Genomic DNA, 14,129 nt, shown 5'->3' on the forward strand with positions numbered 1-14,129 from the left:
ACAGGGTGTGGGAAAGGAGATGTGAATACAGGTGGGATAAAAAGGAGACTTGAGCTCTGTGGGCTGCTTTTTCAGGTAGGTTTTGTCAGAAGGCGTTCAGCCAACAGGTGAAGTAACACAACGCTGAGGGGAAGGCAGAGGAGAGCCGTAGAGCAGGGAGGGTAACAAGTGCGGAAAGGCTGGGAAGATGGGGGCCAAGACTCATAGGAGGGAGGGATCCAAAATCCCTGCTCTTTGGCCACTGCAGGAAGTAGTCCTGCTGATGCTGTTGCCCCCAGCCACTGACTTTGCCACCTGTAGAGCAGGTTTTGTGGCTGACTGACAGCTGTTTTTAACTACCAGGAGCTATAGCTCTCTGCATGCTTGAAGGGTATGGAGCACATATCAAAGGTGATGCCTGCCAAAATACAAAACAAAAGGTGCATGCCTATCATGCAAGCAAGGCCTGTTCCATTTCAGTCTGAATGTCCTACCATGTCAGTTCTTTCTCTGAAGTTTTTCTTTACTATTCTCCCTTTCCTCTTGCGTTCCAGCCAGCCTTGACTTCAGATTTGGCACCAGGTCTCCCTGAGATTTGGAGGTGTTGAGAAATACCACCTTGGGTATTCACTAGTGAAAATATCCATCTAGGACTCAGATACAGGCTTTAAAGAAACTGATTTCCAAAAAGCACTGAAAAAATATCTGTTGTATTTATTTTTTAAGTAAGAAATTAATTGACATTTTTTTGCTGTCTAGCAGCAGTGCTTTCCTATGGTGGTCTGAGTCCAAATCTGAAACCACCACGATGGCACATCAGATACTAAAGACTAAACCAACTCAAGGACAAAACTGAAAATTAAGAAAGCTCCCCATTCATATTAAGGAAATCAAGGGTGGTGATGGAAATTATACAATGTTTGCATATCCCCCAAGATTTTAAATGAGAGAGTCAGAACACAGGAACTATGTGGACTGTCTGACTTGGGAGCATTCTTCTACCAAAAGATTTCTCACCTCTGCTGCATTGCTCCTTAAGCATATCACACTTAACAAGTCTACCTGCAGCCTGGAGAATTTTTACTAGTAAGAAGGTTGGTGGTTCACACTCAGGGACATGAGTCCCATCAACACTGTGCTGCTTGGGGAAGTCAGATTTTTGTGGGCTATGTAAAACTGATTCTAGGGCAGAGTCAAGGACACCCATAATATTTTCTGTAAATAAGCATGATTTCATGTGGTAGAAGCCAGTCATAGGGATTTTTCCACTAAGTACTTAGCTTTGAAGACACAGGATTGTCCTTTTCAAATTGATCAAATTGTATGATTTTTCTTACAGTTGTAAGCAAATTTTAATTCTAATCAAAAGATTGAGCTTGATCATTGGATCTTTGTATGAGAAAATACAGGCATGAGAGCATGCCACACACTGCCAGTATTTCATAACTGCCTTTCAGAGACACACAAGAGAGTTTCAAAAAGCACAGGAAAAGTAAGAGGGAGAGCCTTTCACAACCTGGAGTCTTATTGTCAGATACATTCAGGCTGAGTTTCTTATTAATACTGCCTCAACAGCCAGACCAGTCAGAAAGTGGGCTGTGTCCATGTGATTCTGAGTAACTTCCTACACCCTGGCACAAAAAAGGCCTTGGGAAAATAGGCTGCTGTTCTCTTAATAGTGCATGGTCTTTCCCAGAGGGACTCAGCACAGCCTAAGGACATGGGTGTCTGTTAGAACCTCTGTTGTAGAGTTGCTCTTCCTGCAAAAACCAGGGAATATTTTAGCAGTTACTTATATGTCTCTGTAATTCTGGACAATTTTTCATTAAAACATCTGGTACTAAATCAAAGCTTTAATAAAAGAACGTGGACAGCAAATCCAGCTGAGAAAGTCAGACTATTCTAGAATAACAGCTGACTCAGATGCTCTTCATGTGACTTTTTTCCCAGATTAGTATCAAAAAGCCGTAAGGAAAGAAGTAAATGGCAATTTAGCATGTAAGGTTTCTTGGTTTTTTTCTTTAAATGTCATCCTGATTTCCAGAGATTTACTCTTCATCAACAAGATCTTGATTTTCTGTCCAATCAGAGCAAATTTACTGAAGGTTTTTTGTTGAAGGCTTTAGAAACAGAGCCTATTTTTAAAATTGTGTGCTTGTTTTTACTTTTACTTGATTTTTATTTGTTGTTTGGAAAAACCAGACTTTTTCTGGACATTTCTGGTAATGAAAATAAGGCCTACAGATACTTCAAAAAAACAAGGAGATTTTATTCTTGACCCAGAATTAAAAACACAGATGTACTTTTGTTGAATACCAGGTACCATTGTGCTTTTGACTGGCATTTAAGCCTTCTGTTGCATCTCTACAAGCTTCTTCAAATGGAAAATCTGAAATTGTTTCAGGGAATTATAGTAGCCATGTAATAGATCAAGATTTAAGATCCCTCTGAGGGTCACATGATTAAAAGAGACATTTCAATAACTCACCTAATAATACCTAGTGTGTTAAAAGACAGGAGAATCTAGACTTAGTGACTAGTAGCTACTACCACACTTTCTTTGTCCATTTTATATTCTGTCTCACAAAATTTCCTCACCTGTTTTAGTAAATGTAAATTGACTATCTGCTTTGTACTGTACTTTACAATCTCTTTTTCTTCTTTCATCACAGTTTTTGTCTTAGTTAATAGCCAAAATCCACAAACTAGACATGAAAGAAATTATTTTAATATGGCATAAAGGGTGGAAATATGTGTTTACTATTGTAGTTCTTTAGTCCTGATAATAGATCACTTCTTAATGGATTTTTTTGTAATTATGTAGTAGAATTAGTGCTCCTTAAAATTAGAAATTAGCAATTACAAGAGAAGACACAATATTTCAAATCTTCGTAATCTGATAGTCACATTAAAAAACACAGTTGCATTCAGGTAGGATGCCAAAGAGCCTCAAAAGAATTAGAAGAGATGAAAAAAAAGAACAAATCAGTTGGACAAGAACAGCAAAGAGGAACCTCTAGACCGGTGTGCAACACAGGAGGTATTTATTAATAGTGAGAAGTGGCCAGAGTTTGATTTCTCCTTCCTTCCAGACTTTTAACTTTCTTTTCAGCACTTCATGTCAATTTGAAGTGAAAAAAGTAGGCAGTCTTAATGTCAGAACTGGGAAAGCTTAACAGAACTTTCTTTCCAGACTTGCACAAATGAGAGACATTTGCATCTTTGGCTGTTGCAAAGTTGGCTCTTTCTTCTGCATGGTTTCCTCGACCAGGTATAATTTTTTATATATATATTCATATATAACAAATAATTCTCCCATCTGTACCTGAGGTGGAAACTGGGATCCTGTATTTGGCAAAGTTACCCACTGTCATACCTAGTGATGACAGCTTCCAATCAAGTTCATTCTGCGGTGGATCACGTCCAAATACTCTTGAGTGTGTACAGCAGCTCTACTCATTCCATTTTGAACATACCCCAAGTTGTTTTAAGTGAACCACATTGTCTGCTGATCAAGGGGTGTAGATGCACAGCACAGTAAGAGGAAGAATTACACCACAAGAACCACCCCAGCCTAGGCTGCCATCATTGTTCAAGACCAACTGGTTTGAAGCCAGCTTGGGTATGTTGAACTGCATCAGATTTCCCCATAGATGTCTGGTGTGTGTCAAAAAATCATCAGCAGCAATCATTCCAGCAGGACTGAACAAGAAGAAACAGACAAGCCGTAACCTTGACAGCTTGTAACTTGTAACCTTGGTTACAAGTGAAGAAAACAGACCCTTTTGAAGAATTGAACTGATCACATAAGCAGAGTTAGTCACATGATGAGGGCAAAAAGTGGGTCAGTTCCACTATTTTTAGATAGAGTGGGAAGGAAACGTTTTGTGGCTTGGTGTTTTTTTTAGCAGAAATTAAGATAAAGGCTCAAGACATAGAACAAACTGGGGGAAAAAAAAAAAAAAAAAAAAAACAACTATTGAGGTTTCCAGTACTCTTTCCAGTGCTTTGCATGGGTTTCAGATGGATATATATATTCAGATGGATATATAGCCTAGCCTACACACACACTCCTGATCAAGGAGTTCTCTACAACAGAGATTGTTTTTTTGCCGTGCATTTATCACATTCTAAAACTCTAGCTAGTTACAATAAACTTTATTCACATTTTATAGGATATGTGCAAATTCCATTATTTTGTAACACACCAGACGCCAGAATATGCCATCCTTCCAATATGGAAAAAAAGAGATTATAATCTATTACAGAACATTGGAAACTCTGAAAAAAGTATAGAATATTTTTAACCTAATTCCTAATTATGTCAATGAGATTCACAATTCTGCTTGTTACCTGGGTTTTTGAAGCACCTAATTTTAACACCAAGTCATGGAATATTTAGATTGGGAAAGAACCTTAAGGTCATCAAGTCCAACATTAATACAGCACTGCCGAGTCCAACATTAAATCATGTCCCTAAGTGCCACATATATGTTCATTTTAAATAATTCTAGGGGTGATAACTCCAGTACATCCTTGGGCAGTTGTTTATAATGCTTTCAGTGAATAAATATTTCTGAATATCCAAGAATAAACCTCCACTGGCACACCTTGAGGCCATTTCCTCTTGTCTATCACTTATTACCTGGGGGAAGAAACTGATCCCCACCTTGCTACAATCTCTCTTCAGGTAGATGTAGAGAGTGATAAGGTCCCTCAGCTGCTCCTCTTAAGACAGGAGCAGCTATCCCTGCTCCTGCACCAGTTTCATTGGTTTCTTTGGACGGTATCTTTCCAGAGACAAAGAACAAATTTTTATGTAGTCAATTATTTCCTCTCTCTTAGCAGGGAATTCTGTGTCTCACAATCTTAGCTACATGTAGATGCTCATTTTGCATTAGCAAATGCTCAGTGTCTTTGTTATAAGACACTGAGCAAAGATATAAGAGATATGTTGTGATGAGAAGAGAATAAATCCCCAAGTTTCCCTTTTCATGGCATCTATGGCATTGTCTTATCCCTGATCTCTTCCCCTTCTCTGGAACATCAGATATGAACTGTGATGTGGTTGTGCACAGTTGCTATTAATTGCACACCTCACCTGGTAGTTTTTACTGGGAAGAACAAACAGGAAAATGCAGGAAGGTAAAATTTGTTAGGCTTTGCCTACTGTGTGTAACTGTTTATATTCTATTTATATCATGTAGTCCATTGTACTACAAGGAATATTTGTAATGGAGTGCATTCACAGTAGCTGAACACTGCTGTGCCAGAATCTTCAGAGGTTATCAGTTTGGCTGTGTCAGAAGGGCCTGCTTTTCTGAAAGCCCTGGTCTTTAAAATTCAAGCTGCTTTCAGGTATTTTAGGCTGGACAGTACAGAATTGATGTGGACAGCTGCTTTTGAAAATCGTAGTGGAAGTTTTCACCTTCAAAGACACTTACTCTCAGCATGTGTCTTTGACATAAATAAAATGGACTTAAATGAAAAATAAAGAAGTAATAAAAGATTCACATCCTGTAGACATTGAAAAGTCAAAATGCTGTGCTTTCAGAAGGGAATAAGCAACACAGTGCTTAGCACCAGTGCAGACGATCAGAGTGCTACTGATTCTATCTGTCCACACTACCCATCTCCCAGGCACAGTCATGCACTGACCATTCCAGTTAAGCATCTTTCACCTTTCCCAGGATGGGTTTTCAACGAATCCAAACCAGCTGCAAACCAAACCCACTAATTTTGGTTCTTCTGTTCCGATCTTAAGCAACATGATGACCTCTCTCAAAATTAGTAAGCTACGCATCTCCAACATTTCCCAACACTTTGACACTAATGTCCATTTAATCTCTGCAGAGCCTTTACTAGTCCTGCAGAGCTTTCTGATGAGGGAAGTGCCAATAAATCATCTGGATACTGAGACCCTACTCCTCTCATTAACCCCTTCACAGCCACAGGCCTTGTCAAGGACAGGAGGCCCTCTTCACAGTGTCATTGGAGACTTTGAGTAGCAGAGCATAAAACTGACTGGAGCAGGCAGATTATGGGCTGAGGCTTCTTCTCCCATCTGACTTCTCTGCACAGCATTTGTCTCTCTGCTGGGAAGCCTTGAGGCAGGGCTCACTCAGTAGCAAGAAAAATCTAATCTAGTTTATGTAGTATGTGAGGTCTGTGAGAAATAACCAAAAGGAGCATGAAGTTTCTTGTTTCTTCTTCACATTTTACTGCAACATGCTGAAACACCATGAGAACATTTACCGAAAAGTCACATGAAGAGATGCACTGATGCTTTTGTAAGAGTAATTAACTCTCAAAGTAGTTGTTTCTAGCTATGTTAGTACTAGTATAAACCAGAGCCTGTCCGTATGTTCACACTTCCATACACTCATGCTCAAATATGGTTCAGGCTCTTCTTCAGTGTTTCAGTGAAACTAACCATAGATATGTTGGTAAGCTTTCATAACCTGAAAGCATTTATAGGAGACAATTCAAATTTATTTACTATGGCATTTCCAGAATGTGCAGGGGTTTTTAAGCAATGTGCACAAAGTAAATCTAGTGGTGCAGAGAACAATTAAAATAATTTAAATTGGACATGAATTGAACCTAAGTTGCCTTCCACTTACTATTACTGCATGTGGTCAGTATTGCAAGCAAAGATGCCTGGTAACTTCAGAAGCAGGTCTGCTGCAATATTCTCAAAACACTGAGTCCTTGCAGAGCTATGACTCATTGAACCGCAGCTGTCTGAGGACTGTCTGAACATCAGCATAGGATAAGATCCTTTCTAACTCTCTTGGGAAACAGTCTAATCATCACTTTAAATTTCCAAGGGCAAGTCTTTAACAGTTTTTTTAGTAATCACTATTGAAGATGTTTTTTCTTTTAGCTGAAGACTTCACTACTTGTTTCTTAATGTCTTTTTAAACAAATATTTGTAACTGCTGGAAAGGCAACCTTTTTCTCCCTGGTAAAGGCCAGAAATGCAACTGTCTCATTCCTTGCACCTACTTTCTTCTAGGTATGTCAGACATGGGTCACTCTTACGGCTAATTTTTCTAAGAATTAAAGGGCAAAGCTAGAAGGGATTTGAGATCCCTCAGGTATTAATTATATGGATGAACAAAGATACAATCTGGACTGAAAAACTGTGGCAAGGTGCAGGTACTAAATAGCTGAATGCTGTACAGACTTGTTCAGATGTATCGCCCTACCACAGTAGATTGAGATTTCAGCCACACAAATCTGAAATCAGAGAGATAAAAATGGGCGAAGGATTTTCCTTTTACTAGGACTGTGTGGGACCATTTCAGCTACTGAAATGTTTTTGTAGCTGTTTTCATAGCAGAATATAGTGGGCACAGGTTGCTGATGTTACACATGGTGCCTCAGGTATTGAGCTAGAAATCCAAGTCACAGTCACTTCACTAATGTGAGACTTGACCTTGAAACGCCTCCAGCTTGAGAAAATAAACCACATCTCTGTTACAGTCAGCTGGAACACAGATGACAGCAATACCTGGTAGTTGGTTTTATAGCTTTTTTATTGTGCTTCACGCCAATGAAGTTGTCATTTGATGACACTCTGGGCTAATGCCAAAATTACAAAATTCTGCATCACACCCAGGCACTCTTCATGGCTGGTGCCCAGACTGGAGGGCTGCAGTTCCTCACAGCCTGCACCATCAGGCAACTGCCTTATTCTTCCATACACCCCTGTATGCCATTTGTGCATCTGTGTGTCCTAACTGTGCATCTCCTACAACCCCACAGCCCCTAGTTCTCTGACAGCCCTCACTTTAACAGCTCTTAACATGATGGCAGTTGCCACTGAAGCTGTGAGATCGTCCAGCAGTTTTAGCTAGCTAGCTTAGATGTGTCTACATGGAGTATTCCATGTATAAACAGACAAGAAGAGACTGTCCCACCTCAATGACAGCTCCTCCTTAGGAAGAATTTCTTCACAGAAAGGCTGATTAGACATTGGAACGGGCTGCCATTGCAGTGGTCACCGTTTAAGGAAAGAATGTGCACTCAGTGCCGTGGTCTGCTTGGCAGGGAGATATACTTTTCCAACCTCATTGGTTCTGTGATTCTATGAGAATCACAGAATAATGATGTTGGAAGAGACCTTTAAGATCATCAAATCCAACCTATGCCCTAATACTTCAACTAGGTGCTATAGTATAGCACCGAGTGCCATGTCCAGTCTTTTTTTAAACACATCCAGAGATGGTGATTCCACCACCTCCCTGGGAAGACAGTTCCAATACTTTATTATTCTTTGGGTGAAAATTTTTTTCCTAATGTCCAACCTATACCTTCCCCAGCATAGCTTGAGACTGTGTCCTCTTGTTCTGTCAGTGCTGCTCGGTGGAAGAGACCTATCCCAGCTGTCTACAACCTCCCTTCAGGAAGCTGTAGAGAGCAATAAGGTCTCCTCTAAGCCTCCTGTTATAAATGAAAATTTGTCCAGCCAAATTAAAATGAAAAATAAAATATTTATTTTGCAATCGAATTCTATCTAGCCAGCCACAAGGAAAGAACAGAGCCGAGCCCAGGGTCGGCCCTGGGTGTGCAACAAGGAGTCAGCCTCAGCAGAGGTTTTCCTGTATGCCCACACACCTCTATCCTGACACAAGCGGTTTTTACAGGGAAAATTCCACCTGAAGCTAAGATTTCAGCAGTCTTTTCTTCCATTCAGAGTTCATAGGTTAATAAGATTTCTTTTTTGGTTATGAGGAAGAACAATTCAGTGTCCGGAGTTGTTGAATCCCTTGATGAAATGTACGGGAACGCTGCATTCACATGGATCTGCCCGAGGATTTCCATGATCTCCATCTCGGGTCGTTCACGCGATGATCAGCGCCTGGGTGTCCCGTATCCCTCCAGACACGGCCCATCTTTTGGCTGAGCCACATCCTTTTAGTTGGAAATCAGTTTCCAATTATGTTTACTACACATAACACTCCTCTTTCCAGGCTGAACAAACTCAGCTCCTTCAAACGTTCCTCGCAGGGCTTGTGCTCCAAGCCTCTCACCAGCCTTGTTGCCCTCCTCTGGACGCGCTCAAGCATCTCAACATCTGAAGGAGCGCTGAAATTCCGTGACGGCAGAGCTGCATGCCTCTCTGCAGAGCCCCGGTGCGCGGCAGGGCGCGGCTCGGTGCCGCGGCGGCTCCGCGCTCACTTCCTGCGGGGGCGGGCCCTGCTCCGGCGGATGCGGGCGGGCCCTGGCGCTGGGCAAGGTGACTGCGGAGCGGCCGAGCCGAGCCGAGCCGGGCCGGGCCCCGCTGCGGGGGAACGGGGCGGGAGCGCGGCTGTGCCCGGGGACGGGGCGGCGCGGGTCCGGCGGATCTCCGCGAAACGCGGGCGCAGCCACGGAGGTGCCGGCGCAGGTCCCCGGGAAAAGCGGGAGCTCCCTCAGGGGGAAGGGAATGCGGGCGGGGCGTTCCCGGGATGTGGCGGGGTGTGGAAGATTGGGAGTGCCAGGGCTGGTTTGTGTAGCAAGTGAATGGCCTGAAGTGTCAGAGCGGGTTTAGGCTGGGTGTGAGGAAAAGGCTCTTCACCCAGAGGGTGGCTGGGACGGGCTCCCTAGGGAATGGTCACAGCACCAGTCTGACAGGGTTCAGGGAGCCTTCGGGCACATGGATACTTGTCCTATGCGGGAATAAGAGTTGGACTCAATGATGTTTGTGGTTCCGTTCCAGTTCAGCGTTGGAGCCATCATATTCTGTGATTCTTGGTGTATCAGTGTATGAAGAAGCAGAGGGGGTGGGTGATCCCTTGCACCAGGAAGGGGCCTGGTGAAGACATCACCCACACTGATGGGGGGAATGGTGGAGAGCGTTTTTTGCCCTAAAACACGTGCAGAGGTGTTTGAAGGTGTAGTTTGAGGGTGTAGTTTGATGTTTGGTCACCTGCACTGGGCTCTAGGAAGAGGCCCTGGGTGTGTGTGCACACAGGCGATGTAGAACTAATGGCTCAGGGGATGTGTGGAGAAGGGTGGGGGGAAAACACGTACTGGTGGAGGGTGTGGGAAGAGGTGAGGGCAGAATAACCTGTATGCCACATGGCAAAGCAAGTGGAAAGATGAAATTGCCCTCAGCACAGAGTGTAGAGACTGGGTCTTTGATTTTATAACCCAGTGTTTCGAAGGTGTGAATGTAGAATATAGAGCATACAGGTGGTGTAATTTGTTTGTGAAGCAGTGATCAAGGGGTGTCTCATGCTCTGAAGACTCCTGACAGAAATAGTAGCTGCTTGGCTGCTGTAAAGTCTGGCCCAGAATTTCCCAGTCTTAAAAAGTCCTTGAATGTGTAATAATCTAAAAGCTTTATGATGGGATATAGAAGAGCAGTAGACCAAAGCACATGGAGATTAAGTATTTCAAGTAGTCCTTCATGGAACACTGTTTTATTTCTTCTCTCTTCTGCTAAAGATTGCTAGTCCGTGCAAGGTGGAAGAGATAAACCTTGGAACAGGAGGATCCCCCAGCTAGAGAGTTCTATGTAGATCAAACTAGGTATATCATCAAACTTCTAGAAACTAAGAGGCAAATGTTAGTGATTCATTATTTCAGATAATTTTGGTGAACAGTCCTGAAAAGAGATGACTTGCCTGCAAAAGCTGATAAGAAATGCTAAAACCACAGCGGTAACAAAATTTTGTAGCTAGGGTGTCACAGCTCTGCTTGAAGGGATTTGCTCTTAATGACTGAAGGGATTTGGCCATTGCTTTTTGACTGTGAATAATGTCTGAAAATACAGAATTTTTTTTGCATTTAGGCTCAGAAAACTTGGGAGTCAGGATGGAATAATGTCTTTTATTAAACTGTCGTGTGGTAATACGTCACGTGTTTCTTTAGGAAGCATCCAAGTCATCCTAGCAGACAAAACCCAATTTGATTAGTGGCAAATTTCCACATGCAGTTGATAATTATATTGCATTGTTACCTACCTTATTCTAGGGTAAATATTTTGGTTCTTCAGATAAGCAGGTGTTTAAAATTGACAGCAATGGAAAACCTGTCTGCACCAAGACCAGTGTGTGGCTCACTTGGCAGCTTTTTGAAACTACTGTGCTACAGAGTTTTAAGGCACTACTGGAAATAATTCTGCTTTGAAATGTAATGTTAACAGAAGTTGAAATGGACACGTATAGGAATTGCCTTTGATTCTTGTCAATTAAGACAGATTTGGAGTGTCTCAACATCTATGTCTAAAATTATTTCAAGAGACCATTATTACAGCCAAATACTAACTGTAGTTAAATGTGATCTTCATGGCTGGAAAGATGTGTGGGCAAGTGATTCATTTCTGTTGGATCTGTAGTTATGGTGAAAAAAAGATTTTATTTTTTTTCAACTTACAGACCATCTGTTTTAGGAGATGGTATGTTCTATGTCTGCATGGAAGGTTTTTAGAATTTTAGACAATGCTTGAAGAAAAAAAGAGGACAAAAAACTATTCTGCTTCTTAAGAGACTGCTTTGCATAAATGAAAAGAAACTGCATTGTCAGATTGGGTCTTGGTGGTCCTACCTTAGACAGGTAACTAGGGGTTAGCAGGCTTCGGATAATTTGCTTTGTCACTTCCTTATATTGCAGTTTGTACTTTGGCGTCTTGTTTTATGTAATATAGGACAGATGTGCAGCAGTGGCCAACTGGAAGAGTTTTGTGAGAGGTTTGCCTCCAGGTATACTAAGATTGTTCATGCAGTTTCAAAGACAAGCTTATAGGTGTGTCAGAAGTTGCATTCACATCTTGATCACCATTTTATTTGAATTATTGGCTGGATTTACATAAATAATGACAGGACCGCCTGCTCAGACCACCTCTGAAGAGAGGTTGTTTTAGAAATGAGGAAAAGCAGTGGGGTCTGTTAGATCTGAGTCTGGCTGGTGTCACTGCCAGTCTTAGTTTTGCAGAGCCATAATGGATTCCAGGTGGATTAGAGATACCACTGGGACAACTTGGCATAGATTCCTGATCACCCTAATGTTGCTGTTACACCAAAGCATTGTTTTGTCACGTGTGATGAAACCTAAACTAATGTCTTAAAAATAGGGAAATCTTGAAAAGTTGCTGAATTTTGTAAGTTTCATGAGAGTGTTATGTCATAGTAACCTTTTTTTTTTTAGAACTTTACTGAAAAAATCTGAATGCAGTCTAAAAGGAGCATGGAATTGCTCCTGTTGATATAATCATGTACTCTCTAGCTTTCCTAGCTGGCAAAATCAGTAGAGACATTGATACTGCTTTGAGTCAAGGATAAGCAAGCCTTGTCCATTAATCCAGAAAAAGTTCTATCTGCCAAGTGGAGCAAAAATCTGACATAACATTAGATTTATACCAAAAAGATGGTACTTACTTAAACTCTTGCCAACACCTTAGTAATTTCTGTTCTGGAGGAGGGGAAATCTTGGTTATTTTGATTTTCTGAATTATTGATTTTCTTAATGTACTTTGGCCTACAAAAGGGTATGCAAGGTGTTAGAAATTAATGTTTAACTTGCTTTACCTCACCAAAATGTGTTTAATGGAAGTACATAAACTGTCCTGGTCAAAAACTTTCTCTTTTTGTTTACTGAGTCTCAGTCGATCCATCTCAGCAATTTGTTCCATTCTTTTGTTTGGAATATGTGAGATTTTCTTTCTTTTATTTACTAAGGCAGAATAGTTTTTCTACTTATACCATCAGAAGAGGGAGAAGTCATTTTACTGTTTAATTACAGTTGAACTTCATAATACTTAAATATTGTTTATACAGAAATGTTATATACTATTTGTAGAAGTAGAAGTATTAAAATTGAGTTTTAACTAGGGAAAAAAAATTCTATTCTAAATTTTGGAAACAGAGCTTCGTTTGTTCTGTTAGGTACTAGATGTCCATTATAAGTGGAGTAGTTACTGTGTATCAACACAGTGTGTACTGTTCATGAAGTGTATACCATTTGATTACTATTTTAAATTACTATTATTGATGACACACTTCTTGTTTTCTCTACTATGTCAGGAGGTCTACTTCAAGAATCTTTCAAAACAGAAACAAAAGGAAGTCATGGAGAAGAATGGAAACAACCACAAACTTCGTGTTTGTGTTGCTACTTGCAACCGTGCTGATTATTCAAAATTGGCTCCCATTATGTTTGGTATTAAGGCAGAACCACAGTTTTTTGAGCTTGATGTCGTAGTGCTTGGTTCCCACCTGATTGATGATTATGGGTAAGGTGAATTTTTATCTACCAGTATGTTTCTGAGGTGTTAGCAATGATAATATGTACATTAGGTAAAACGAACTCTTGGCATCATGAGTGCACACAAAAAAGTTTTACTTTTTTTTTCCAGAATTTTATTTTGCAGCTCCTTATGAGTTTGCATATTTCATGCAGTCATTTTTTTTCAGCCAGTCTTGGAATTCTAGAAAGTTTTGTGCAAATGATGTAATTGAGACCCCAGAAAGGATCACAAACTATACTAAGTGAGAAACTTATGTCCTGCATTTTTCCCTGAAACCTGGTGACTATCAAATGGAAATGTGCTACAGTTTTTAAATTTTCATACAGAAAAGAGCCTCCTCAGTCATTTTAAATTGCACCTTTCCTGCTTTACAGTTATTGGAGGAAATACTTATATATTGCATATCTCAGGAGGGCACTGTTAGTTCTTGCTTCCAGTATTGTGGAGGCAGGAAAGTGTGGTCATATGTTTCTGACAAAATGAATAACAAAATTATAGATATATGGGTATCTGTGGTGTATGGGTAGGTGGGAGAGAATAGAGTCCCTGTCCATAGCTCTCCATAAGTAAGCAGTAAGATCACCCCTCCAGGAGGATGAGATGTTTTGGTCTGAATCCCTTCCCTTGGAAGAACTTCCCAGATCCCAGGTGGATATTCTCCTGATTGCTGGGGAAAAGGTAGAAGAAATAGCATGGATAGCTGTTCTGGGATTGTGGTTGGTTTTCCTCAGGCAGCATTTACCAGATTGGACCCAGTAAGTGAAGTTGATATGAGAACACATAATCTGGAAAAGAAAATCAGACTTTAGCTTAGGTCTGCAGTATATTGGCATTGTCGAACATTAGGAAATGTATAAGCATATAGATTATACATGTAGAGATACTTTTTTTCATGTAGAGATACTTCTTGTAC

At 40.9% G+C, this 14,129-nt stretch overlaps 1 protein-coding gene across 5 annotated transcripts in view; it reads left to right on the forward strand.

The window, feature by feature from the left end:
• GNE (glucosamine (UDP-N-acetyl)-2-epimerase/N-acetylmannosamine kinase) overlaps positions 1–14,129 on the forward strand; it is a 34,623-nt gene that overhangs the window by 1,055 nt on the left and 19,439 nt on the right. For 2 of the 5 annotated variants that reach the window (XM_072922667.1, XM_030258638.4), the window contains exon 2: positions 12,993–13,201. The exons of 1 other annotated variant lie outside the window; for it this stretch is intronic. In XM_072922667.1, coding sequence (XP_072778768.1) covers positions 12,993–13,201 — 209 coding nt within the window. 2 more of the 5 variants (XM_012577385.5, XM_030258640.4) reach the window with 2 other exon arrangements.

The sequence above is a fragment of the Taeniopygia guttata genome, chromosome Z (assembly GCF_048771995.1).
Source record: "Taeniopygia guttata chromosome Z, bTaeGut7.mat, whole genome shotgun sequence".
NCBI lineage: Eukaryota > Metazoa > Chordata > Aves > Passeriformes > Estrildidae > Taeniopygia > Taeniopygia guttata.